The sequence below is a fragment of the Babylonia areolata genome, chromosome 29 (genome assembly GCF_041734735.1).
Source record: "Babylonia areolata isolate BAREFJ2019XMU chromosome 29, ASM4173473v1, whole genome shotgun sequence".
NCBI classification, from domain to species: Eukaryota; Metazoa; Mollusca; class Gastropoda; order Neogastropoda; family Buccinidae; genus Babylonia; species Babylonia areolata.
In genome coordinates this window covers 162,317-188,450 of record NC_134904.1, presented here as the reverse complement: position 1 = coordinate 188,450, position 26,134 = coordinate 162,317, and the positions used below count along the sequence as shown (strand labels likewise).

At 45.6% G+C, this 26,134-nt stretch overlaps 1 protein-coding gene across 1 annotated transcript in view; it reads right to left on the bottom strand.

The window, feature by feature from the left end:
• LOC143274997 (clustered mitochondria protein homolog) overlaps positions 1–26,134 on the bottom strand; it is a 76,504-nt gene that overhangs the window by 1,395 nt on the left and 48,975 nt on the right. The window contains exons 21-34 of the mRNA XM_076579044.1: positions 24,747–24,808; positions 20,508–20,585; positions 19,796–19,866; positions 18,506–18,578; positions 17,291–17,452; positions 15,532–15,595; positions 14,757–14,847; positions 13,963–14,149; positions 11,307–11,498; positions 10,360–10,440; positions 9,811–9,936; positions 9,037–9,122; positions 8,197–8,326; positions 340–474 (exon numbers count right to left, since the gene is read on the bottom strand). Of these exons, the coding sequence (XP_076435159.1) occupies positions 340–474; positions 8,197–8,326; positions 9,037–9,122; positions 9,811–9,936; positions 10,360–10,440; positions 11,307–11,498; positions 13,963–14,149; positions 14,757–14,847; positions 15,532–15,595; positions 17,291–17,452; positions 18,506–18,578; positions 19,796–19,866; positions 20,508–20,585; positions 24,747–24,808 (1,538 nt within the window). The remainder of the gene's footprint in view (positions 1–339; positions 475–8,196; positions 8,327–9,036; positions 9,123–9,810; positions 9,937–10,359; positions 10,441–11,306; positions 11,499–13,962; positions 14,150–14,756; positions 14,848–15,531; positions 15,596–17,290; positions 17,453–18,505; positions 18,579–19,795; positions 19,867–20,507; positions 20,586–24,746; positions 24,809–26,134) is intronic.

The window sequence follows — 26,134 nt, the reverse complement described above, 5'->3', positions numbered from 1 at the left end:
GTGAAGAAAATAAAGTGCCTTTCCCAAGGAAACACCACCATGCCAAAACAGGGCCTGGAACCTGGATCAGAAGTTCAATGCCTGTCCATTTCTGTCATGGTCCCCACACAAACAAGTCACAAATCAGAACACACTGACAGGTTCCACCCATCAATCATGTCCCATTTGTGTTGGATTTATTTGTTTATTCATTCATTCATTCATTCATTTTTCAAACTACAGTGATAGGTTTGCCCATCATTTATGTCCCACTTCGATTCTATCAATTTATTTATCTCTTCATTCATTCATATGTCTATTTTTCACACTACTTTCTCACTGAGTGGTGCGGTCACCGACCTGTAGCGGGGGGATGTTGACGGACTTGTCTCCCTTGTAGATCTCGTTCATCTTCTTCTGCAGCACGACAGCCTGCTGGGTCAGGTGTTTCAGGCACTCCGAGCTCTCCTTGGTGCGCTCATGGTCCTCTCCCAGCTGTCAGGAGCAGGTAACACACGTCTTATCTACTCTGTGTGTGTGTGTGTGTGTGTGTGTGTGTGTGTATGTGTGTTGTGCATGTGTGTGTGTGTGTGTGTGTGTGTGTGTGTGTGTGTGTGTGTGTGTGTGTGTGTGGTGTGTGTGTTTGTCTCATGCGTGCGTGCGTGCGTGCTGCGTGTGTGTGTGGTGTGTGTGTGGTGTGTGTGATCTATATGTGTTGCGTGTGTGTTTGTTGTATGTGTGTGTGTGTGGTGTGTGAATCTTTGTGTAATATGTGTGTGTGTGTGTGTGTGTTGTGTTTGTATGTACACGCCTGTGTATGTACATGTGTGTGGATGTACGTCTGCATCTTCTAATGCATACACACGAATGCTTCTATAAGTGTGTGCATATGTATGCATATGTATGCCTGCACGCATGAGTGAGTGTGGCTGTATGTGTGCCACATACTTGTCTGAGTCTGTGCGCATGCTTATATAAAATTGCGTGATGCACTTGCATGCAATCGCCTGCGTTGGTACGAGCACATGCTTGTGTATGTGTAAGCATCTGCAATGATGGAGTCTCCCGTCGGTCTGACGGATGAGTAGGCAGACAGGCTTATCTGTTGGTGTGTGTCCTCATATGGGAGAAGAGGCCGATTCTGGATGCACAGCACTTTCCATAGGTGTTGCAAGGGAAAACGTCTCCAGAAGTTGAGCCCTGCTTCCTTCGCTCACGCTTCTCCTTAATGCCAGCGTTTTCTTGTTTTCAAATGTCTTTATGCCACTAGAGCACAGCATCCTCCAGCGACAGTGGTCAAGAGCATCAGTTTCCCAGGAAGCGATGTCCATGCCACAGGCTTTGAGGTTTGTCTTCAAGGTGTCCTTGAAGCGCTTGCAGGGCCTTCCAAGTTCACGGTGGCCTTCCTTCAGCTGGCCATACAAAAGCATCTTCGGGAACCTGCTGTCTGTCATGCGGACAACGTATCCTGTCCAGCGTAGCTGGCACTGGATCAGCAGGCTTTCGATGCTGGGCAGGCCGCTCCTCTCTAGGACCTGGAGGTTGGAGACCCTGTCTTGCCACTTTATGCCGAGGATCTCTCAGAGGCATCTCTGGTGAAACTGCTCAAGTTGTTGAATGTGACGGCGATACATTGTCCATGTTTCACAGCAGTACAACAAGGTGGTCAGCACAACAGCTCTGTAGGTTTTCATCTTGGTGCTGAGCCTGATGCCTTTGTTGTTCCACAGCCTGTTGTTTGAGTCTGCCAAAAGCGGAGCTGACCTTGGCGATGCACAGCGTCACTTCTGCATCAAGGGCTCCGTTGCTGCATAGGGTGCTGCCCAGGCAGCAAAACTTGTCAACTGACTTGATCTCCGTGTCACTGATCTTGATTGCAGGTGGGGGGGAGGCACTGGCGTTCTGTGAGCTAGCCGGTTGGTACATGGACTCGGTCTTGCTGAGGCTGATGTTGAGTCCAAAGCGCCTGCAGGAGGTTGAGAACCTGTCCATAATGAACTGCATGTCCTCATGGGTGTGTGCAGCAAGCACACAGTCATCAGCGAAGAGGAACTCTCTCATCAGTGCCTCAAACACCCTGGACCTGGCATGAAGTCGTTGCAAGTTGAAAAGTTTGCCATCTGTGCAAAACTGAATGTAGATGCCCCGGTCACAGTCTTGGAAGGCGTCAATCAGCATGGCAGAGAAGAGAATGGAGAACAGTGCGGGTGCCAAGACGCAGCCCTGCTTCGCTCCATTTACCACAGGGAACGGATCCGATATGTCAGTATTTTCCTGTACTCTCACCTGCATGCCATCGTGGAAAGACGCAATCAGCTGGATTGGGCTCTCTGGGCAGCCGAACTTTAGGTGGATCTTCCACAGACCATGGCAGTTCACCGTTTCAAAGGCCTTAGTCAGGTCTACAAAGACCATGTGGAGCTCCTTGTTCTGCTCATGGCGCTTCTCTTGCATCTGGCGTACGGCAAACACCATGTCACATGTTCCCCTGCCTGAGCAGAAGCCGCATTGTGCTTCAGGGATGACTGTGTTGGAGACATGGTCAACCAGACTGTTCTGTATGATGCAGGCAAAGATCTTGCCGGCGATGCAGAGGAGAGATATTCCACAGTGGTTATCGCAGGATGTTTTGTCTCCCTTCCGTTTGTAAATGTGGACAATAGAAGCATCCTTGAAATCCTGGGGGACCTTCCCTCTCTCCCAGATAGACTGGAACAGGGCGGTCAGCTTGTTTGTCAGCACCTCGCCTCCATACTTGTAAATGTCAGCCTGGATTCCATCCGCTCCTGGTGCTTTTCCTGACGTTGTCAGCTCCAGGGCCTTCTGGGTCTCGACCTTGGTGAGGGGAGGGGGGGGCAGTGAGCGAGTCACTGACTGGAAGCTGTGGGAGGGCTGCAACTGCCTCATCAGATACATACGAGTCCCTGTTGAGGAGGGTGTTGAAGTGACAGCGGGCAAGGATGTCTTTCTTGTCTGTCAGGAGGGTGGTCTGGTCTGAGGCTTGGACAGGGGTTGATCCTGTGACTCTCGGCCCATACACAGCTCGGAGGTCATCATGGAAGGTCTTCATGTCATGAGCATCAGCAGCGGACTGAAGCTCTTCTGACTTTCTATCCCACCAGTAGTTCTTCATCTCATGCAGCCTCTTCTGTACGAGTTGCTTGGTTTGCAAGAACTGGTTCTCCTTCCTCTGGCAGTCTTTACTGGAAATGTGATCCTGATGCCGTATATGCAGTGTGTTCAGGAGCTTGGTGATTCCAGAGTCGTTCTCGTCAAACCAGTCTTTGTGGCTCCTCTGTACAAAGCCCAGTGTGTCAGCTGCTGCTACGTACACAGCATATCTAAAGGTGCTCCATACCTCTTCTACATCAGTTGATGCAGGAATTTCCTGGAGAGCTACTTGGATTTGCTGCTGCAGCATGTCCTTGGTGATAGGGAGGCGGTGGATGTTCAGCTTCCTAGGGGGTTTCTGCCTGGCTGGTTGGAGCTTGCGGGCAAGTCTGATGTTCATCTTGCTGCGTACCAGGCGATGGTCCGACCAACAGACTGCTCCTCTCATGCAGCGTGTGGAAACACCACCTCTCTCTCCCTCTGCCGGACAATCACATAGTCCAGCATGTGCCATTGCTTGGAGCGGGGGTGCATCCATGTGTTCTTGTACTTGTCCGCTTGTTAGAAGAGGGTGTTGGTGATGGTCAGTCCATGCTGCGCACAGAGCGAGAGCAAAAGCAGTCCGTTGGAGTTGCACTTGCCAGTGCCGTGCTGTCCTAGGACTTTTGGCCACGAGGAGAAGTCCACGCCGAAGCGGGCATTGAAATCCCCAAGGATGATCAGCCTGTCCTTTCTGTCTACCGCTGAAATGGTGCGGCTGAGCTCCTCATAGAAAGCCTCTTTGATGTCAACAGGGTTGGTCATCGTCAGGGCATAGCAGCTGATGACTGTGGCGAAGCGATCCTTGGGCAGCTTCAGACACAGGGTCATCAGCCTGTCGCTTATCCCACGGGGAAGGCTGTCAAGCTGTCATGCAAGTTTGGTTCGTATGGCAAAGCCCATGCCTGAGGTTCCTGGGGTGCCATCTGGCTTCCCAATGCAGTAGGTGTAGCCCCCTCCAACTTCCTCCAGCTGGGTTTCACCTGCAAACCTGGTTTCGCTCAGGGCTGCTATGTCCACCTGGTAGCGATGAAGCATTCTAGCAATGAGTGCTGTGCGTCTTTCTGGTCTGTCGTCTCTGTCAAAGAGGGTGTGAACATTCCATGCACCCAGAGTCAGGGCAAGACTCCTGGTTCTTTTCTTTTGTTGTTTTCGACCGCTATTGCTGGATGTCCAAGTAGGTGCGGAAACCGTTTCCTACTAGGTACTAGGTGAGGCAGGCTATGTTTGGGGATCATTTTATCTCCCCTTCCCCATGTGGGGAGAGCAGTGCTGTCCCTAAAAAGGGCTGCTCTGACACTGTGGGAGGATATGGGCGCCGCATCTGCCCCAGTCTACGGCAGATGATCATCACCCCACAGCCACCTGCGTGCAGAGTCGTGACTAGGAACTGCCAGCAGCATCTTCTGCCTGTCCCCGTTACCACTTCTCCATCGCCGCAGGGCTTGGGAAAGCTGGGTGTTGAAGGGCTAGCTCGTCGTTCCGACATTAGCCTGGTTGCCTGACCAGCACAGGTGACTTTTTTTTTAGTGAGGAGTTGTGCAGTCCCTTCCCCACTCTCTCGCCTACCAACGCTCACAGTCCCACAGTTGCAGATACTGCCATGTGTAGGACGGCCTCGGCAGGTGCAAGTTTTTTCTTTGGAGCTCCGTCTCCTAGGGGGACTTCCAACCAAGGATAAGAACTCCTCCTGCCCTTTGGTCATCCTCTTCCGCCTTCACAGCCATTGGGAAAGGTTTTCTCCTCCACCTAGTCTGTCGCTGGGAGACTTCACATGCGGCAGGTAGTACTGGGTTACCTCACTCTACCCTCAGTCAAAATGGCCGGGTTTCCCTCTCAAATCGCACTATTTTAAGCAGTTTTTTAAAAATCACAAAAAATCAACCACTCACCCTACAAACATAAAACGCATACCAGTGGACAGATATAACAATGAATTTACTAAAAATGCTTACCTTAAGTGAAGGAACCACATGGTTTTGATGATATAGGTAATCCAATATGATACACATTGGCAGGAAAACAAAAAAATTTTTTGAACACAGGTAATCCACTTCTTCATGCTCTGAATCCTCCTACACTGGTTCAGTCACACTCCTGTACTCTTGGTTTGATGTGCTTATGATACTATTTATGCATGCTGCATAAAAAAAGAGATTTGATGAGAATATATTGGAAAAAAACCCATACAAAACTGATTGCTGCTTGCAGTCTTGAAAAACACACTTGAAAACATTTGCAGGACTGTACACTCATTGGAAAAAACCCACCACACAAACACTCTTTTTTACACAATGCACACACTGTACTGACTGTAGACACTTCAGTGACACTGTTACTTGCTGAAGTCTTGTTTGGTGTGGTAGATTTCAAAGCAGGGCACAGCACATAGGGCTTTCTGGCACTGTCGACATTGAAACTTGGTGCGCTGCACCCTGTTCTTCAGGTGCTCTCTGGTGGCTCCTCTTGCCTTCTCCTTGGCATAGCACACAACACAGTGCCTGTAGCCTGTGTTCTCCATGAAGTGTTGGCGCTTGCAGTCGAGGCGGTTGACTTCCTCGTTGACCGGGGCAGCAGCACGATTCCGCTCCTCATCATCCCCAACTGGAAGACTGGCGAGGTCGTAGCACACTGATATGGCAAATTGTTCCAGTGTCAGCGGTTTTTTCCCCAGACTCCTCTGCAGCTTGTTGTACAGGCAGTGAGACTGGATCATTGTGAGGGTCAAAAGGTGGAAGGCCAGCTTCTTCCACCATTTGATGGTCTTCCGGTGCATTGGCATGTATGAGATCATCTGGTCACTGCGGTCAACACCAGCCATATTGCCAATGTAGTCAACAACAGCCGTGGGTTTTCTTTTGTGTTCTGACCGTGATCTCACTGCAATCATTTCAGGGATGTGCTGAGTGGTTATCATATGCGCATCCCTCTTGTCCTTCCACCTAATGACCATCACCTGATTCAGTCTCCTGTAGTCCATCTGGCCGCGGGCGAAGGCTCCAGTCACCAAATCCTTTGGCATGCCCACCCGGTTAGCCCGCACAGTGCCTACACATCCAGTGTTGACAGCAGTGAGACTGTGGGCCAAGGTGGGTGAGCAATAGTAATTGTCCACATAAAGGACATAGCCGCAGTCTTGCAGTTGGTCGAGGAGCCTGAAGACAACATCGTGGGGGCGGTTGCTGAGACCCGGCTTGTGGCAGTACACCTCAAGGTTCCACACATACCCCAAGGAGCTCTCACACAGCTCATACAGCTTGATGCCCCACTTGACCGGCTTGTCCTTCATGTAGACCCGGAAAGATGACCGGCCTCTCCAGGGGCAAAGGGCCTCGTCGATGCAAATATTCTGCTCCGGGATGTACACAGTCTTGAAGAGCTGAAACATGGAAACAGTTTTTACTATTGTGGACAATCACAATATGTATGATACAGCAAACCATCACCACTACTTCAGCTAATACTACCACTATCTACTAACATTTGCTATCATTTGAACTGATAATATTTAACAAGTGGGGAAGAATAAATAATAACACACACACACACACACACAACACAACACACACATTCACACACACACACACACATTCAAAACAAACACACAAAAAAGACAATAACTTACATGCACAAGGTGGTCAATCAATGGTCTCAGCTTGTGGAGTGGATCATGGTCAGGATGGTTTCGCTCCAGGAATGTCGAGTTGTCGTTCAGGTGGAAGAACGACAGGATGGCTCTGAACCTGTTGCGTTTCAACAGCTTGGAGGCAAATCCAGTCTTCACAACTGGATTAGTACACCAGTAGTCGAGTATTCTTGGTTTCTTTACTATCCCCATGTGGATGAGGATAGCCAGAAATTTTCTAATTTCATCCAGTGTCACAGGCTTTCAGGTGTTGAACTGTGACCGTGGGGAAAGTTCTTCTCTTTGCTGTACCTGCTGGATATTTTTTGCAGCATAACGGTTTGTCTCTGTTTTCATGTGTTTTAGCATACTTTTATCAATGAAGAGACTGTAAAAATCAATTGGTTTGCAGTCCTCCCAAGGCGGCAATTTGAGGGGGCCCTGAAATCCTGGTGTCAAACCGAAGGGTGGGTTGAGTGGAAAATTGGCCAAATTTCTACTCCAGTCATACATATAATCTGGATCTATATGATCATCAAACAGATTGTCCTGATCTATTTCCATCTCCTCGGGATCTTCTCCATTAGTTGGAGAATCAGCCGCTGCAGCAGGCGCACGTGTTGGTGTCGAGTTTTGCTGACCAGTCATTCCGCCTTCGTCATCGTCAGTGTCCGCCACTTCATCATCGTTTTCGTCAGGAATAAAGTCAGAATCAGAGTCCGAAATTTCGTCACCTGCATCGTCGAACATTCCAACAACAGCATCTTCGTCATCAGACCTGGTTTCATGAATCAATTCGAGTGCTTGAGCCATTCTTATGTTCCGCACGAACCGGTTTTGACGTGGAGTCGCCATGTTGAAAACCAACTGGTGGTGAGCGTGAGGGTGGTTCACTTTACAAACAAAGAAAACTGCTATAGAACGAACGAACAACGGTCTAAGGGAAGGAACTCGCAAGAAAAGTGTCTGAGCTATCTGAAAACTGTGAGTTATCGCCCTTAAAGTAAGATCGGTAACGTTAAAAAAGGATCAAAACCTGTCGTAACAATGCGTCCGACAGGCTTTCAAGTGAGCCGAATAGTGTCGGAAACCGGCGGCCGACCAGATGCTGTTGAGTTACACAGTACCAGTAGCAAGGGCTATGCCCCTGACCTGACACGTGCATGCAATCACCTGCGTTGGTACGAGCACATGTTTGTGTATGTGTAAGCATCTGCAATACTCTATAAATAACACCGCTGATATTCATTACAAAATGTATGTTCAACCCAAACATGCTTGTGTATGTGCAAGCATCTGTGCAATACATCCATAAAAAACACCACCGATACTCACTGACATATTTGCATGGCCCAAACCTCCACTACCACCACTACAAACATCCACACAAACAACACACAATGACAACAGCACACAAGACGACACAGGCAAGGGAGACCGACCGTGCGTTTATAGATGGTGAAGGCCTCCTTCTCACTGTTGAGGGCTGCACGGAAGTCTCCCCGACAGGAGTGGGTCCTGGCCACCAGGTGGTAGTTCATTGCCACCTTCAGACTGCCTGACCCAAAGTACCTGCACAAAGCACATCATCATCATCGTCATCATCACCATCACTACATTCAGGATGCCAAGTCATAAGTACCTGGACATGGCACATCATCATCATAGTCATCTCCATTTCATTCTCATCATCTTCACTGCCCTCAGGCTGCCCAGCCCAAAGTATCTGGACACAGCACATCATTGCCACCATCACTGCACCTTCAGACAGCCTGGCCCAAAGTAATCGGACACAACACATCATCATTAGCATCATCGTCACGCAGACAGACAGACACACTACACAAGGTGAGAAATTAACACACATATCCAGGGTTCCAGAGATCTGACCATAACAATTTTATTCCTTTTTCATACCTTTTCCAAAACAGACTGAAAAATTTCTATTCCAAACACAAAGCCAAATGGAATCAAAACTTTGCTATACTGATGATGAATGAGATCAGTGGATATCCTGCTATTGATGAAGTTCAATTTTATACATGTTTAAAAAAAAAATTATTTGTTATCAAATGCATTAAGCGCTTTGTTGAATGGTTGTGGCAAAGGGTTTTAATGGAATTGTAAAACTTTTCCAGACACTGAAGGACAAAACATATTTTTCCAAGACTTTTCCAGACCTGGAAATGGTTCCCTCCTTTTCAAAGAGACTTTTGCAGACTTCCATGACCCTACACAAGCCCTGTATTCACCAGACATATCAGACCAAGATGCACACTTACCTGATGTTAAGAGTCAGAGCATTCTCCAAGAAGCGTAGAGACAAGTCGTATTCTTCCACAGCATGAAGGATCAAACCAATGTTGGACTGTGGACACACACATCCACACACACTCAGCAAGTTAAGTCAGTATCTAACATCTATGTCCCTCTTTCTCAAGCAGTACATAGCACCATGTCCAATATCTTACATTTCTGCACAAGACTTCCAGCTAGAGTGGACTATAATCTGGTCAATGTGTAAATGAAAATAGAACTATTTCAAAGGCTAGTAACAAATATAAAATAAAAGGTGAGGGGTATGCATGAACTGCTGGATCGATGAATTTTTCAAATTACTAGAAATAAACTGTTTAATTTTTCAATCTATCCTCATGCACAAGGACAACTTTGCTGAGTTTCAGCAACACAGTGAGATAACAGCACACTAACGTCACAACAAGCAATGAAAAAATGGACACATACAAAAACTCAACTAATAATGATAAGATTTATTCATGAAGTACCTCTCCATCTAAAACATAATGGTACTGCACAATGTACACACTGACATGTAAAACATGCATTCCAACACTTAAATAAATGAAAACTTACAAGCACAATCCTGCACAGACATCCCAACTAACACTCAACCGCAAATTTTCATGCACACAAATACACAAAAAAACCATCACACAAAACTGAACAATCATACATCACAATACCAATACAAAAACCACCACCACCAAAACAGAAAGAAAACCTCAGAAACAGAAGAGACACAACAGCAGACTCACATCGATCAGGCCGATATCCGGGTGGTTCTCCCCGTGACACAGCAGCGCCAGGTAGCGAGCACGGTACATCAGTCGCAGGGCGTTGGGCACTTGGTTGTTGGCAAAGCAGTACAGCGCCAGGTGAGTCTGCCAGGGAAAGACAAACTCTCTGTCACCCCCCCTGAAAATGGAGTATGGCTGCCTACAAGGCAGGAGTAAAAATGGTCATAAATATAAAAGCCCGCCAGTGTATAGGAGTGAATGTGGAGTCACAGTCCACAAAGAAGAAGAAGAAGACTGCTCTGTCACATCTCCCTGTGTTACACTGCGTGTGCATGAGTTTGATCTTTTTCTTTGTGTCCATTCTCAACACAGACCAGGACCATTGTTAGGTGTCCATCTGTGAAGATTTTTACAACAGTTTTATCCACAGATGTTCAGTTCATGACAATGGAAATGTCGTTTTTGAAGCAAACTCGGAGAAACAGGCATCATGTTTAACCAACTATCAACACATATGATTCCTGACAATGTATAACTGACAGATGCACATCAGTTGTGGTGACTCACATATTCATTAATGGTGTTGGGGTGGTCTGTGCCCAGCACTCGTTCACTCATCAGCACCGCTCTCTGCTGGTACGACATGGCCTGTCACATCATAAACAACACATGTTATACACAACCCACACATCAAGACAATACATGTCCTAACAACACATGCCATGACACATTTCATAGCACATATCATTACAACATACATCATAAGTTAACACTTCAAATGTAATACAACATGACAACAGAAGAAATCATACAGCTGTCACCCTATGAACAATTGATAACAACCACCATCCTTCATGTCTGTAATCAGAACAGAACATAACAAAACCATAACTACCACTTTTCTCATATCTTAATAATTAACCATTCATATCTAAAAATGTATCACAAAAGAAGAAAACACAACACTGATCTTTCAAATTTAAACCACCCCTGTCCACATCTCATTCACATGAAATTAAAGAAAACACACAAAAAAACACAATCAACCAAGCAAGAAGTCTCTGCTTACACTACTGTCACGGACAAGTGAAAATAATCAACAGCAATAAAAACAACAACAAGCAATATAATTTTCTTAACATCCACATTCAAAGACATCAAAACAAGCACCCCAACCATCACACATGTCAAAGAACGTCAGTAAACAATCCCCCCCCTCACCCACTCCCCCCTCACCCAATCAAACCCTCCTTAAAGAATCTTCCCCTTCCCCTGCCATCTCACAAACCTCATGGAAGTTTCAGTTTCAGTTTCATCGAGTGTCAAAACAAGGGGACTGATCCATATATGGTTCACATCTGATGCTTATAGATGCCTGACCATCCCATAAAGCCAACAAGCTGAACAGGCCTTGAGAGCCTACCCTAGGACTACCTCAACACTAACACAATAAAATGAAATAATAAAACAAAACAAAACAAGTAACGAAATACATTCCAAAATATAACCAGTACCTCTGGGTAGTCTCCCATGATGTAGTTAAGTCGGGCGAGCAGGCGGAGACAGGCGGCGATCTCAGAGTGCATGGCACCGTACACGTTGTTGAGCAGGTTGAGGGCCTCTGTGATCAGCTCATAGCCCTCCCTCAACAGGCCCTGCTGGATCTTCGCCTGGCCGCTGGAGAAAAAGTGGAAGGCGTCCGTCGCCTGGAGGGGGGGAGCAGGAATGAATGAATGAATGAATGAATGAATGATATGGCTCCTTATACAGCACCTATCCTTGGTCAGAGACCAAGCTCTAAGCGCTCTACAAACACATGGCTACTTATACAGCACCTATCCTTGGTCAGAAACCAAGCTCTAAGCACTTTACAAACACATGGCTACTCATACAGCACCTATCCTTCAGGCATGAGATTTGGAAATTGTGATCGAGTCTGAAAGGTGGGGGGGGGGGGGGGGGGGGCTGGGGGCCGCAGAAGGCCAATAGATCTCTGTGTGTGTGTGTGTGAGTGAGAGAGAGAGACAGAGAGAGAAAGAGAGAGACAGAAAGAGGGAGAGAGGGACAGACAGAGAGGGGGGAAGGTGGGAGGAAAAAGTGCAAGTTTGTATGTGTGCATGTATGTGCACTGCTTTAAATACAATTCTGTGTGTGTGTGTGTGTGTTCGAGAAAGAGGGAGGAGAGAGAGAGAGAGAGAGAGAGAGAGAGAGAGAGAGAGAGAGAGAGCGAGCGTGTGAGTGTTTGTGAGCACACAAGTGCATATTATTCAGCTCTTTCTGATTATGTGAGCACTCATATGTGTGCACATGTGCAAGTGTGAAGGGGAGAGAGAGAAAATAAAAATCAGGGTATGCGTATATGTGAGTGCATTCATGTGATTTTTTTTTTTTTTTTTAAAAACAAAGATTGTGTGTGTGCACGCGTGCATTCAATTCAGCTCTGTATCTGTGCGTGCGTGTGTAACTTTGGTAATCTGGCTCACAGTCATAGATCTCAGATCTAAGTAAACTGACTCTTGCCGCCATGAACTGTCTGTACCATGAACTGTCTGTACTGCAGCCTTGGCTTTGTCTGAAAAAGCACTGATGTCAATTGCTACAAAGTTTGTGTTTCAGTCGCAACAATGTTACTTTGTGCATAAAGTGGAAAACATTTGCAGCTTTTGCTGAATGAATAGAGGATCAAGCAGTTGTACCTACCGCTGTGAGTAGGATGGAAATTGCACGCGCCATGAAGGGATCACCTTTTGTTACTGGCATTTTGACATCTTCAATTTACCATTTGGAAACTTTTTGCCTTCGATTCTGGTGCTCTGACAAGTCACTGGATCGCCTCTCAAGGGGTCAACAAACGATGCTTTCGAATGAGCATTCCGTTTTCATTTTTGACAGATCATCGGTAAACGATACGGAACGGCCCATCGGCTTTTGCCCCCCCCCCCCCCCCCCTGAAAACAGACGCTTTGTTTTTTTAATGTAAATCCGAAAACAGATTTCCATGATAAAATGGAAGAGTTGCACCCATACAATCCGACACCAGTCACACTTGATCTTGCCCATGGCGTCGATTTGGTGAATGGCATCTACCCATAAAGTTATTTTTTTGTTCTTCACTTCTGTTTTCACGGTCTCATCTTGCCAGGCCCAGTTCAACTTTTTTTCACTCCTTTATCGATCTCTGATGCAAAAATCTTATTATCCTTTGTGAGTCTTCTCTTTTTGTCGATGATCAAAGACGATTGACGAAATCAGGTATCTTTGCAAGTCGTGAAGTCCACGAGCGAAAGTTGTGAAATCGCGACTGAATACGGATAAGCTGAATGATGACAGAGGAGCAACGGAACACTTATTCTCAATTGGTTCGCTTATCCAAACATGGGGCATTTTAGCAAACGTTATGGGTCTGTTTTGTTGATCGATCGGACAACGTTCGTGTAACCTTTGACGGTTGGAACCCCCCCCCCAAATTTTCTCAACAGATTTACGCGAATCTCAAGTAAGGCCTCTGGAACCAATTTTCGGTCAGAAATCCAACTATAGTCGGAAAAATCTCATGCCTGATCCTTGGTCAGAGACCAAGCTCTAAGCACTTTACAAACACATGGCTACTCACACAGCACCTATCCTTGGTCAAAGACCAAGCTCTAAGCACTTTACAAACACATGGCTACTCACACAGCACCTATCCTTGGTCAAAGACCAAGCTCTAAGCACTTTACAAACACATGGCTACTCACACAGCACCTATCCTTGGTCAGAGACCAAGCTCTAAGCACTTTACAAACACATGGATACTTATTTCGTGCCTATCTTCGGTCAGAGACTGAGCTCAAAGCACTTTACAAACACACGGACACTAAAACAGCACCTATCCTCAGTCAGAGACCAAGCTTTAAGCACTTTACAAACACAAGAATACTTATTTTGCGCCTATCCTCGGTTAGAGACGAAAATCTAGGCGCTTTACAAACACTGGGTCATTTGCACAACAGGCTGCCCTACCTGGGTAGAGCTGACAGATGGCTGCCATTGGGTGCTCAACATTCGTTTCAGACAGATAAGAACATACAAACCCACACACTCACAGATGACAAACACCCCATTATGACAAAGCCAACAAAATCCCCCTCCCCACACACATACACTTACAAACACACGCACCAAACCCACCCTGGGGCTGATGTGTTTGACGACGGGGGCCACGTTGATGATGTCATCCTCATGGAACAGCTGTCGGTTGCGGACCTCCAGGTTGACCTCCCTCAACAGCAGCTGCACACCCACGGCATGACAGAACCCTCGCAGCAATGACACCCGCTGCAGCCCGTAGCGCTCCGTCACACTCTCTATGGAGTCGCTGCACACACACAGGGAGGAGGGTGTGGGTGACATAGGTTGTGTTGTGTCTGTGCTGCTGACAATGGTTTCTGCACGGCAATGGGAAGTCATTTACAGTTTTTGTCTTTTGTGAAGGACTACCACTCTCAAACTAGGAGGCTTGATCATTGGTTTCTGCATTGCAATGGGAAGTCAGTTACAGCTTTTGTCTTTTGTGAAGGGCTACCACTCTCAAACTAGGTGGCAAGATTCGATTGCAATGGCTTTTAGTGCTGCAGCCTTGGGGGGTAGTTGAGTTTTGGGAACCATCCCAATGCAGATTGTCCTACAACCTTCTTGGCTATGAGGGTGGGGATGTAGCGTAGGCAAGACTCTCTTCACTGTAATTGCAGAAAAAGAGTGACAGAAAGAGAAAGAGTGAGAGAGAGAGGGAGGGAGGGAGGGAGGGAGGGAGGGAGAGAGAGAGAGAGAGAGAGAGAGAGATACGAGAGTGGGTGGTGTGTGTGTGTGTGTGTGTGTGTAGGTGCATGCATGCATTCCATTTCAAAGCATCAGGGATGCCAACATGTGCATTGTCAGCCGCCCTGAGCTTGTGGTGAGGAAAAAACAAGGAGTCAGCCACTCACCATTCAAAGGTGAATCCATAGTACTCAGCCACCTCGTCCACTATCTTTCTCCACAATGTCCTGGGGGTGTCCGATACCCACTCTGTGTTATCTGCACACACACACATGCACATACACACATCTCTTCAATATTATTGCCCTTTCAAAAATCAGAAGCAGGGTTTTGTTTACTATGATTAAATGACTAAATCAAAGCAAAGGCACCACACAAGTCAAAAACATGAAAGCCCAGCACTTATCAAAATGTGCAAAGAACTGTTAGCATTATACATTTTATTCTTTCCCCCCAAAAATGCACACCCCATCACCTCCCACACCACTCTGGTGTATAGCTTTTCTCTGGATTTCAATGTACAATTATGTATCAGTTTTTTCCTAATCTTTCTGGTCACTTACATTTCTCTGTATTAACGTTATACATGCATGTGTGCTTGGGACTGGTGTGCAAGAGGTTTAAATTGTCTGTAAACAAGATTCAGAGCTCAACAAAAACATTTATTCATTGTTATCATCATTAGTTTCTATATCTAATGTTAAAATCACCACTTCTGATCTTATCTATTTTTGTTCTTCCATTCCTCCTTTTCTTTATTTATCCTTCTTACTGTTTTGTCCTGTAGTTTTGTGTGTTCACATGCAAGCACATGCATCTGTGTGTCTGAGTGTACTTATAGATGTGCATTCCCCCTTCTTTAGAGCTGTGAGTGGACAAAGTAATTGTCTCTTTACCCAACAGGAATAAAATGGACAGGAGGCCCCACACTCATGTACATACCTGCAGCAAAGACAATGCTCTGTTTGTTCCTCCTCTTGTTCTTCTTTCTAGCTTTGGTCTGCAGCTGTGGGGAAACAAACACCAATTCCTGTACCTCACACTGCATGCACAACCAGCTGAGATAGAAAAAGGAGGAGTTTGTATTATACTCCATGTTTGGTGTTAAATATACTTACCATGTCAAACTGATACAAACTAGGCCTATTGGTTTGCTCTGCTTGGCCAAATTTCGCGCGGCTAACAGTGAAAAGACGGGCCCATCCGCTCTCAGCCAATCAAACGCCTCTAAAAACTATAAGCGCTTAATCATTCCTTTGGCCAAGGCTCTCCACGCCATCTTGTCAGGTTTACGCTCTGTCTCGTCTTACGCTTTTTTCGGCTGTTCAGCGTATCCTTTTGGCCTTATTTTGTTGCATGCGGCTTGTGTTTATTGTATGCTTACATTCTGTGTACTCGATTCGACTCGGCACCCTCGATTCGTTCGATTTTTTCTGCCTCTAAGTCCAGCCATCCCGTGACCCCAGCCCCAAGGGTCACTGGTGCCTTGACCTCGTTGAAGGGAAAAACCTGGCCAAGTCGGAGGGAGGTCAGGTCCGACTTGGGTGTCAGACAGGCCGAAAGGCCGGCGGTCTGACTGCCCGGAACCGCCTGACACGCGTGGGACTCCCCCAGCAGGGGAGACCGGCCGGATAGCGGGGAGACCTGCAGAGCAGGTTGCCACGCGCCCAGAATCCCCTCCCGTGGGGAGACTGGGGTGGCTTGGCCCAGGGTGGGCTAAGTGGAGGTCCCCCCCGGAACCAAATGTTTTTCTCCCCCAGGAGGAGGTGGGGGAGGGGGGTCGACCGAGAAGGGAGGAGGGGAAACAGCACTGGGGCCCCTGAGGGCCGTCTCCGTGTTTTAATTTTTTTTTATACTGTGGATAAAGCTCCTCCTTTGATATCTGAACGCACATACCCTTGTCAATCATCTCAGCACCCATCTACAACTAATCTGTTAACAGATTTGAGTGTTGAAAACAAAATGTTACCGTTCATGAAACTTGTTCAGTTTTAAGTACTAATCGTCATTTCCAGTTATTCATGGGACTATCTAATACACTACAAAATGTGAGGTATAGACATAATAGTAGAGAGTGTGAATGTGTCTACATCTGTCCTTGATGCCAGCATATTCCATACCTCTCACACACACAAACCACACCTCCCTGCTCACACACACCCCTCCTACTCGTACACACACCCCCTACTCTCACACACACCACACACCCCCTACTCTCACACACACCACACACCTCCTACTCGTACACACACCACACCCCCCCTACTCTCACACACACCACACACCTCCTACTCACACACACACCCCCTACTCACACACACACCACACACCCCCTACTCACACACACACCACACACCCCTACTCACACACACACCACACACCCCCTACTCACACACACACCACACACTCCTACTCACACACACACCACACGCCCCCTACTCACACACCCTACTCACACACACACACCACACACCCCCTACTCACACACACACACACCACACACCCCCTACTCACACACACACCACACACCCCTACTCACACACACACCACACATCTCCTACTCACACACACACACCCCCTACTCCCACACACACCCCTTCTCACACACACCACACACACACTACTCACACACACACCACACACCCCCTACTCACACACACACCACACGCCCCCTACTCATACACACAAACTCTGCACTGACCTCCTCAGCATTGACCTGTGCATGGGGGTTAGGGAAGGAGCCCAGCAGACAGTTGAGGAAGTGGCTGATGGCAGAGGACAGGTTCATCATGTCCACCCCCTGCATGTAGCCCTTGAACACGTGTTTGGCCCCTCGCACCACAAGTTCCCCCACTGCTATGTTCTGTAACAATACACACAGCACACTGCATGTAGCCCTTGAACACGTGTTAGGCCCCTTGCACCACAAGTTCCCCCACTGCTATGTTCTTTAACAATACACACAGCACACTGCATGTAGCCCTTGAACACGTGTTAGGCCCCTCGCACCACAAGTTCCCCCACTGCTATGTTCTGTAACAATACACACAGCACACTGCATGTAGCCCTTGAACACGTGTTTGGCCTCGCACCACAACTTCCCCCACTGCTATGTTCTTTAACAATACACACAGCACACTGCATGTAGCCCTTGAACACGTGTTTGGCCCCTCGCACCACAAGTTCCCCCACTGCTATGTTCTTTAACAATACACACAGCACACTGCATGTAGCCCTTGAACACATGTTTGGCCCTTCGCACCACAGGTTCCCCCACTGCTATGTTCTGTAACAATACACACAGCACACTGCATGTAGCCCTTGAACACGTTAGGCCCCTCGCACCACAAGTTCCCCCATTGCTATGTTCTGTAACAATACACACAGCACACTGCATGTAGCCCTTGAACACGTTAGGCCCCTCATACCACCAGTTCCCCCACTGCTATGTTCAGTAACAACACATACAACACGTTGGTTTCAACACCAATGTTCTATAACAACACACACACACCACACTGTCAGCACTTGACACCAATATCATGAAAGTTAAAAATATATTTTGTTCTGTTTTCACACAAAAAAAAGCTTATTTGGAGAAGCTACAAAAATGACAGTTGATTAAAGTTGTATCTTATTTCTTCTTGAAGCAGATGTGGTGTAGTGTATAGGGGTAGTCCAGGAACTTAAATGCCTCTATAAAACTGACACTTTAACTAATAATGTCAATGTTATCTCTATCATTGTTACCATGCCAATGTTATCTCTATCATTGTTCCCACTACTTATAACCACCAGTTTACTGCAGACATCTCAAGGAAGAAAGCCCAACACACTTAATAAGAACCAAAAAAGAACATAATAAAATCCTAGAGAAAATGAGTCTGAGACAGAGTGACAAAGAAAGCAGACTCACAAAGACATATCCCACTGAGGAATACTTGGAGAACATCTCTGCCACTTTGCCCAGGTACCTCATGTTGATGCCCCTGTGGAACAACAATGATAAAGTAACAACAGCTGCAACATCACAGCATCAATGACTGATAAAAACTATGTCATGTTGATGCCCCTGTGGAACAACAACAATGATAGAAAGGTAACTACGACAGCTGCAACATCACAGCATCAACGATTGTGATAAAAACAACACACTGTCATCATACACAAAAGTACAAAATCACATGATGCTCAAGACCCAGGATTTTATCACACAATGAAGTAATTCCCAATGTACTTGAGATGTGTCTTCATTTTGAGATGAATGAAAAAGAAAATCTTTCAAAGTTGACAGAAGTTACTGGCTGACCAATGACTAGACAACATCAACAAAATAACTGAAAAGTAAACATGACAACAGATAGAGACACTTTGACACTTTATTGTCATTACCTGCAAAGGTCTATTGACAAGGGGGGACGGGTTATTTTTGTTTAACACAAGAATAGCAGAACACATTCTGCTCGATCCAGTACCTCTCACATACTCTCTCACATTCTTTTTCAAAGTTCCTCACATTTAAACAAATGAAATAAACACTTAGAAAATAAAATAAAAAGGAAAAAGGAATAATATAACCAAACTCAGCCACCCATTCTGTTGTTATGTAATTTATCGGTATTTATTTATCATCAGAACACACACAAAACTAGATAATGCATTTCACAAATGTTTTTATGTACAAAGGGTATCTGCCGGTTTCACCATATAACATTGTGTTGGATGAATGAATAGGTATGATAGACAGAGACACAGAGAGAGAGACAGAGACAGAGAGAGAAAGAGACAGAGAGATAGAAACTCAAGATAATAAAATAAAATAAGGAAACAGTTCCAGTTTTATCAATATGTTCCATTATGTCTTCTGCATGTACAGCAGCTTTGGTAGGGATTTTGGGCAAACCCTGCAAATATGAGTTGAAGCATAAGCATGCCATTTGGCACACACATACCTGGGACCCTCCTTTACAGTACTGTCACAGGAAACACAGTATTGGCTATCTGTTTCCCACTTATTTTGACAGTTAAAGATGTAAGGTAAAGTTTTCACAAACAACAAAAACAGAAAAGAAAAGAAGAAACGTTATTGCAAGAATCTGATCTCTGCAGGGAAAAAAGAACTTAAAATTGCTGGAAACACTGAGCTCAGAGCTAGGAGGGCATTAGTATGACGGTAATTCAAGTGCTTGAAGAACAGATCACTCACCTGGCATGCATAGCTTCAGACAAGGTGATGCCGTCAATGGGAGAGGCAGTGTGGTCTAAACAGTCGCTGATCTGCAACAAACACCATCACCACCATCAGTCTCATGTTTCTCAACACACTCTTCAGCCACACAGAAACTAAGTGAAAGTCACTCATGATCGTTTTCTTTCTTTTCTTTTTTTTTTTTTCAGTGAAATTGTGCCTAGTGTGTAAAATGGAACTGCTAATCATATGTTTCAAGGAAAAATACAGCCTTCAATGCAAGGGGTAAACAAAAAAGTTATGATTTTTTGTCTATGCTGCATGATTATGCTGCTAGAAAAACAGAACAGAGATTAATGGAGAGAGTGGCACAGAAAGAACAAGAGGAGAGTGAGTGAAAGGTGGGTATAATGGAAGAGCAGAAGAGGGCAAGAAACGAAGGGAGGGAACTGCAGCTAACTGATGGGCTTGTATATGCATCTTGTTATTTTTCAACAGCTGGGTATGTGTCACTTACGCAATGAAGTCATATATATATTTAACACTAACAAAACATGCACACACACACACACAAATGCAAGCATCACTATACAAACACTAACACACAGAATTTCTCAAAACATATCCGTTCACTCATTCAAGACCACTATCTATCACTACAGATGGACCCCCCCACACCCCCACCCTTGGCATCCCTCAGCAGGCAGGCAGCGAACGCTGTGACACTGACCAGTGTGGGGATCTGATGTAGCACCAGGAACTCTGCTGCGTCCTTCACCAACTGTTTCTCTCTCTGGAACATCTCCCCCTGGACAACAAAAAAACATACACATGGGGAACATCTAGTGCTACACAATACTGTTTGGTGTACATTTTAATGCTTTTTTGATGGGTTTTCTTTTCGAACTTCACAAAAGTTAAAGTGGTCAGTGTGCTATTTAAGTGATAACTTTGAGCAGACCTGCCTACACTCCCAAATACCTCTCAGTAGTAGAACCCCAGTTTTCAGCAGTTTTATGGTTGTTTTCAGTAGTATGGGCATGGCGGCATTTCCACTTTAATACACTCTTCATTACATCTTCTTTGTACTAACCAAGACATGAATTAGGGCTAACTGTCAAACACAAGGGAAGCTTTCAGTAATCACATACAGAGACACCAGTCTCCAAAGACAAAAAGGAGCATGCAACAAAATCACCAACATAAAATGGCTGACTTACAGTTACCATCATTTATCTTATTCATGACACATTCCTCTCTCTCTTAGTTTTTATCTGTATGCAGAGGTATGATTCCAAGATTGTGAAATTTACCATAACAGGTGAGGGGATCTTGGGGACTGCATTAGGAGAGCAAAGCTGGTTATGTTTTATATCCATAAAGTATAAACAGAGAGAGAGAGAGAGAAAGAGAGAGAGACAGAGCATCTCTGAGCTCACGCACGTGTGTGTGTGTGTGTGTGTGTGTGTGTGTGTGTATTTGAGAGAGAGAGAGAGAGAGAGAGAGAGAGAGAGAGAGAGCATCTCTGAGCTCACGCACGTGTGTGTGTGTGTGTGTGTGTGTGTGTGTGTTTGAGTACCCTGGAGGAACGCCTCGAGTCCACCCTGCTGGACAACCAGAATGTGGAGGCAGCATGGGGCGCACTGCATGAGACGGTGTACAACACTGCCATGGAGTGCCTTGGGCCTTCTGCCAGGAAGCACAAAGACTGGTTTGATGAGAACTGCACTGAGATCAAGCAGCTGCTGGAAGACAAACGCCAAGCCTACAGAGCCCACATTGAAGAACCCAAGTCACAGTCAAAGAAAGACACACTGAAGAGCGCACGCAGCACCATCCAGCGGAAGCTGCGGCAGATGCAGGATTCCTGGTTGAGCAACAAAGCTGATGAGATCCAGGGCTTTGCAGACAGGAACGACATGAAGAACTTGTATAACGGCCTGAAAGAAGTCTATGGTCCCACCACCTCCGGATCTGCTCCACTCCTCAGTGCTGATGGTTCTATCCTAATCACTGACAAGGACAGGATCCTTGAGAGATGGGCTGAACACTGACAGCGTACTGAACCGCCCTTCCACCATCAGTGATGAAGCCTTCGACCGACTCCCCAGGTGCCAGTCAGTGAGTCGCTGGATGCCATTCCAACTTTGGAGGAGACCCAGAAAGCTATCTGTCTGCTATCCAATGGCAAAGCCCCTGGCTCAGACTCCATTCCAGCTGAGGTCTACAAAGAAGGTGGTATGGCGCTGACTGAGAAGCTTCATCAGCTGTTCCAGCTCATCTGGCAGCATGAGGCAGTTCCACAGGACTTCAAAGACGCTTCCATCATAGACCTGTACAAGCGCAAAGGAAATCGTCAGGCCTGTGATAACCATCGTGGAATATCCCTGCTGTCCGTCGCAGGCAAGACTCTGGCCAGAGTGCTACTCAACCGTCTCATAGCGCACCTTGAGCAAGGTCTCCTACCAGCCAGCCAGTGTAGCTTCCGGAAAGAACGCGGGACCATCGACATGGTGTTTGCTGCCAGTCAGCTCCAGGAGAAGTGTCAGGAACAGAACGCCGACCTTTACTCCACCTATGTCGATTTGACCAAGGCCTTCGATACTGTTAGCAGAGAGGGCCTTTGGAGAATCATGGCGAAGTATGGATAGTTGTTACACTCTGAATGTAATAGTATCTTACCCACATGTTTTTCTTTTTACATAATAATTGATGTGTGCATGGTGATAAGTGAAGGGTGCGTCAGTTTTTTTGTTTTTTTTTTTGCTGACGGGCATTTTATTTTAAGTGAGCCAAAAGAAAATGTGTTTGAGTGTATGTGTTCAATTCAACCCTGTGTGTGTGGTGAAAGAGGGCTTCGGGTAGGGAGAAAGTGTGTGTGTATGCCTGAGAGAGAGACAGAGAACGTATATGCTTTGTATTTTGTTTTTAATCAGCTGTGTGTGTGTGTGTGTGTGTGTGTGTGTGTGTGCGTGTGAGAGAGTGAGAGAGTGTATGTGTGTGTGTGTTTTTTTTTTCCAATTCAGCTCTGTGTGTGTGTGTGTGTGTATGTTTGCGAAAGTGAGAGAGTATGTGTTTTTTTTTCCCAATTCAGCTCTGTGTGTGTGTGTGTGTGTGTGTGTGTGTTTGCGAGAGTGATAGAGTGTATGTGTGTGTGTGTTTTTTCAATTCAGCTCTGTGTGTGTGTGGTGAAAGAGGGACGAGGATGTGGAGAAAGTGTGTGTCTATGCCAGAGAGAGAGAGAGTGAGTTTATATGCTTTGTGTTTTGTTTTCAATGCAACTGTGTGTGTGTGTGTGTGTGTGTGTGTGTGTGTGTGTGTGTGTGTGTGTGTGTGTGTTTGAAAAAGAGAGAAAGAGTGTGTATGTTTCAGAAAGAGTGTGTGTGTATGCACATGTGTTTTTCAATTCAGCTGTGGTGTGTGTGTGTGTGTGTGTGTGTGTGTGTATGTGTGTGTGTGTTTGGGAAAGAGAGAGTGTGTGTGTGTATGTGTGAGTTTTCAATTCAGCTCTCTGTGTGTGTGTGTGTGTGTGTGTGTGTGTGTGTGTGTGTGTGTGTGTGTGTGTGTGTGTGTGTGTGTGTGGGCGTGCGTGAGCACATGTAAGTATGAGACATAATGTGTGTGTAAGTGCATTTGTAAGTGCATGTGTATTCTTTTCAATACAACTCTGTGTGAGTGAGTGTGTGTGCGAGTGTGTGTGCACGCATGTGTGTGTATGTGTGAGAGAGAGAGTGTGCATGTGTTTATGTGTGTGTGTGTGTGTGTGCGTGCGCAATGTGTGTATGTGTTTTCAATTAAACTCCACAAAGGACAACGGCGAGAATGAAATGTACCAGGCCATCCAAATTAGAGGCAGAGGTCGCAAGTGCATTTGAAGAAAATCATATTTCACGCATGTAATGTGGAAATGAATATCTAGATCCAGATCTAAACATCACTGCAGCCATGTCAGTGCACTGCTTTATCATCAAGTCTGTGTGTGTGTGTTTACGTAATCTCAGCAATACTGGGTGGTGGGGGGGGGAGGGAGGGGGGGATGAAAACGTTGACGTCACTTGCTACGAAAGTTCATCTTCAGTGACGATTCTTCAGAGACAAATATGTGCGGCGCTTCTTAGCATCTGCTGTGTGTAAGTGTGCATGTGTGTTTAAGGTTTCGCGGTCAGCAAAATCGTAGTTTTTCCCCGTAGTCAGGGGGCTTGAATCGTAGAAACTATGGACGAATCATAGTAGTAGGAAGGTCTGCTTTGAGCAATAGCATTGTGCACAACGAATATGTGTGTGGGGTGTGTGCTGGGTGGGTGGGTAGGTATCACAAATACATGTGCATGCATGTGTGTGCTTGCAAGTGTGCTGCATGTTTGCGCATCGTGAGGGAAGAAGGGGGGGAGGACATGTGTGGGTATTCTGTGTTTTTACATGCTTGAAAGAAAATTTCCTAAGTTTATGAGGACATAAGAAAGTCTGAAGTCTGAAGTCAAAGACATCTGAATATATATCTTATCAATGGAAATCATGGGTGCACTTTTGAAGATCCAGACATGGGAGAAAATAAAACGAAAACTGAAAGGGAAACTGTCGTCATTTTCAGTGAATAAGGGGAGAGTTCTAGTGGAAAATTTGTGATCTACTGACATACTGATTTAAATGTGGAAAGAATTGATTTTTTTTTTTCATACTTTCAACCAATGCAAAAATGGGAATTCTAAGCGAAATACATCTTTCAACTAATCTAGATACTGCAGCATTTTGGATTGGATGATCATTCTGATGAAAATGACATCACAGTAAAACCCCATATTGAACAACATCTGATTATCACACTGTGGAAATAACGTCACCACAACACAGTCTGACAACATTTCATCCAAACAAAGTCAGGATCCTTTTTAAATTTCAGAAGAAAAGCCTAACGTTTGACTGAACACAGAAATATCCAAAGAGGCAGTCATGATGACTGCAGTCTTACCTCTGGGTCAGCATGGACCACGTGTGGCTGGAAGATGTCTGGGTTGAAGGACATGCTGAACTCTGCAACCACACACAGATAATGGTGATGATGATGATGATCAAAGGCGCTCATCGTTTCCTGTGTCATTCTGTCAGGTTTCAGTCAAGCACACATACATACTTACAGACATGAAACATTTTACTTATATGACCGTTTTGTTAATTTACTCCACCATATAGGCAGCCATACTCCACTTTCCTGTGTGTGCATGCTAAGTATGTTCATATTTCCATAGCCCACCAAATGCTGATATGGATTAACTCTTCTCCTTCACACCCTGATCACTTATTCCTCACCACATGTGTGAGATTCACATACCCCATTTTACTCTGACAAGGCAATCTGGATTTTAACCCGGAGAGCGCGATGAGCCACGATCGTGGCTTTCCTGGTAAAGTGCGATGGGCCACGATCGTGGCTCTGTTTACATAAGGTCCGATATCGTATGGCTATGCTCGGCAGCCTTCGTAAAACTGCCTCGTTCTGGTGTTACTGCCTCCCTGCTTGTGTTTGCACAAACTTTGACCGAGTTTATAAGTCCAGATCTTCGTATTTTTTGTAAACAATGAGTGACACTGAAGTTGACAAAGCTCAGGAAATGAGTGACCTTGTCACTAGTGATGATTCATTTGCTGACAGGGATTCTGGTGAAAACGGCTTTGTTATTTTGACACTTGGGCATGCTGGCTTGCTTGTTGTTCATTCAGTTTTGTGTCTCCAGCCACAAAAACTGGGGGGTGGGTGATGGGGGTGGGGAGGGGTGGTAAAGTGGGTTAGGCATGGGTCTATTGCGATTTCTTGACCAAATCAAGCTAGAAAACTGGAAATTATTTTGATTTAAAGCATTCTTGCTGCTTTTGAAAGGAACATGAACTAAAAGAAAATATTTATTTCTGTTTTTGCCTGTGATTGCATAAAGTATTGTAGATGTGCGCGTGCGTGGCGTCGGTGGGTGTGTCTCAAACAAATAATACAGTGCTTATAATTTCATTGTTTCAGTTATATTCATTTCATGATTCTGCAGCCAGAACATTTTCTGCACAGTTTAATGCCAATTTTGAGATTTTGACTCTGTAAAAGATGTGAAAATACCTATAAACATTGTGGTTGACGTTTTTGGAAAACAAGTTTGCAAAATTTGTTGTTTATATCCTGTGGAATATCTCCAACTACTTACAAGGTACAGCCTTTTTCTTACTTTTATCTGATTCTTCATTCACTCTACTTTCCAAAAATGTATAGGTTTACCTATTTATTCTTACTGATAAGCATACAAATGCCCCAAATCAGAGCACAGGTAGCGGAGGCAAACTATCCCTTTGTTTTAAGCATGATTTCTGTAAGTA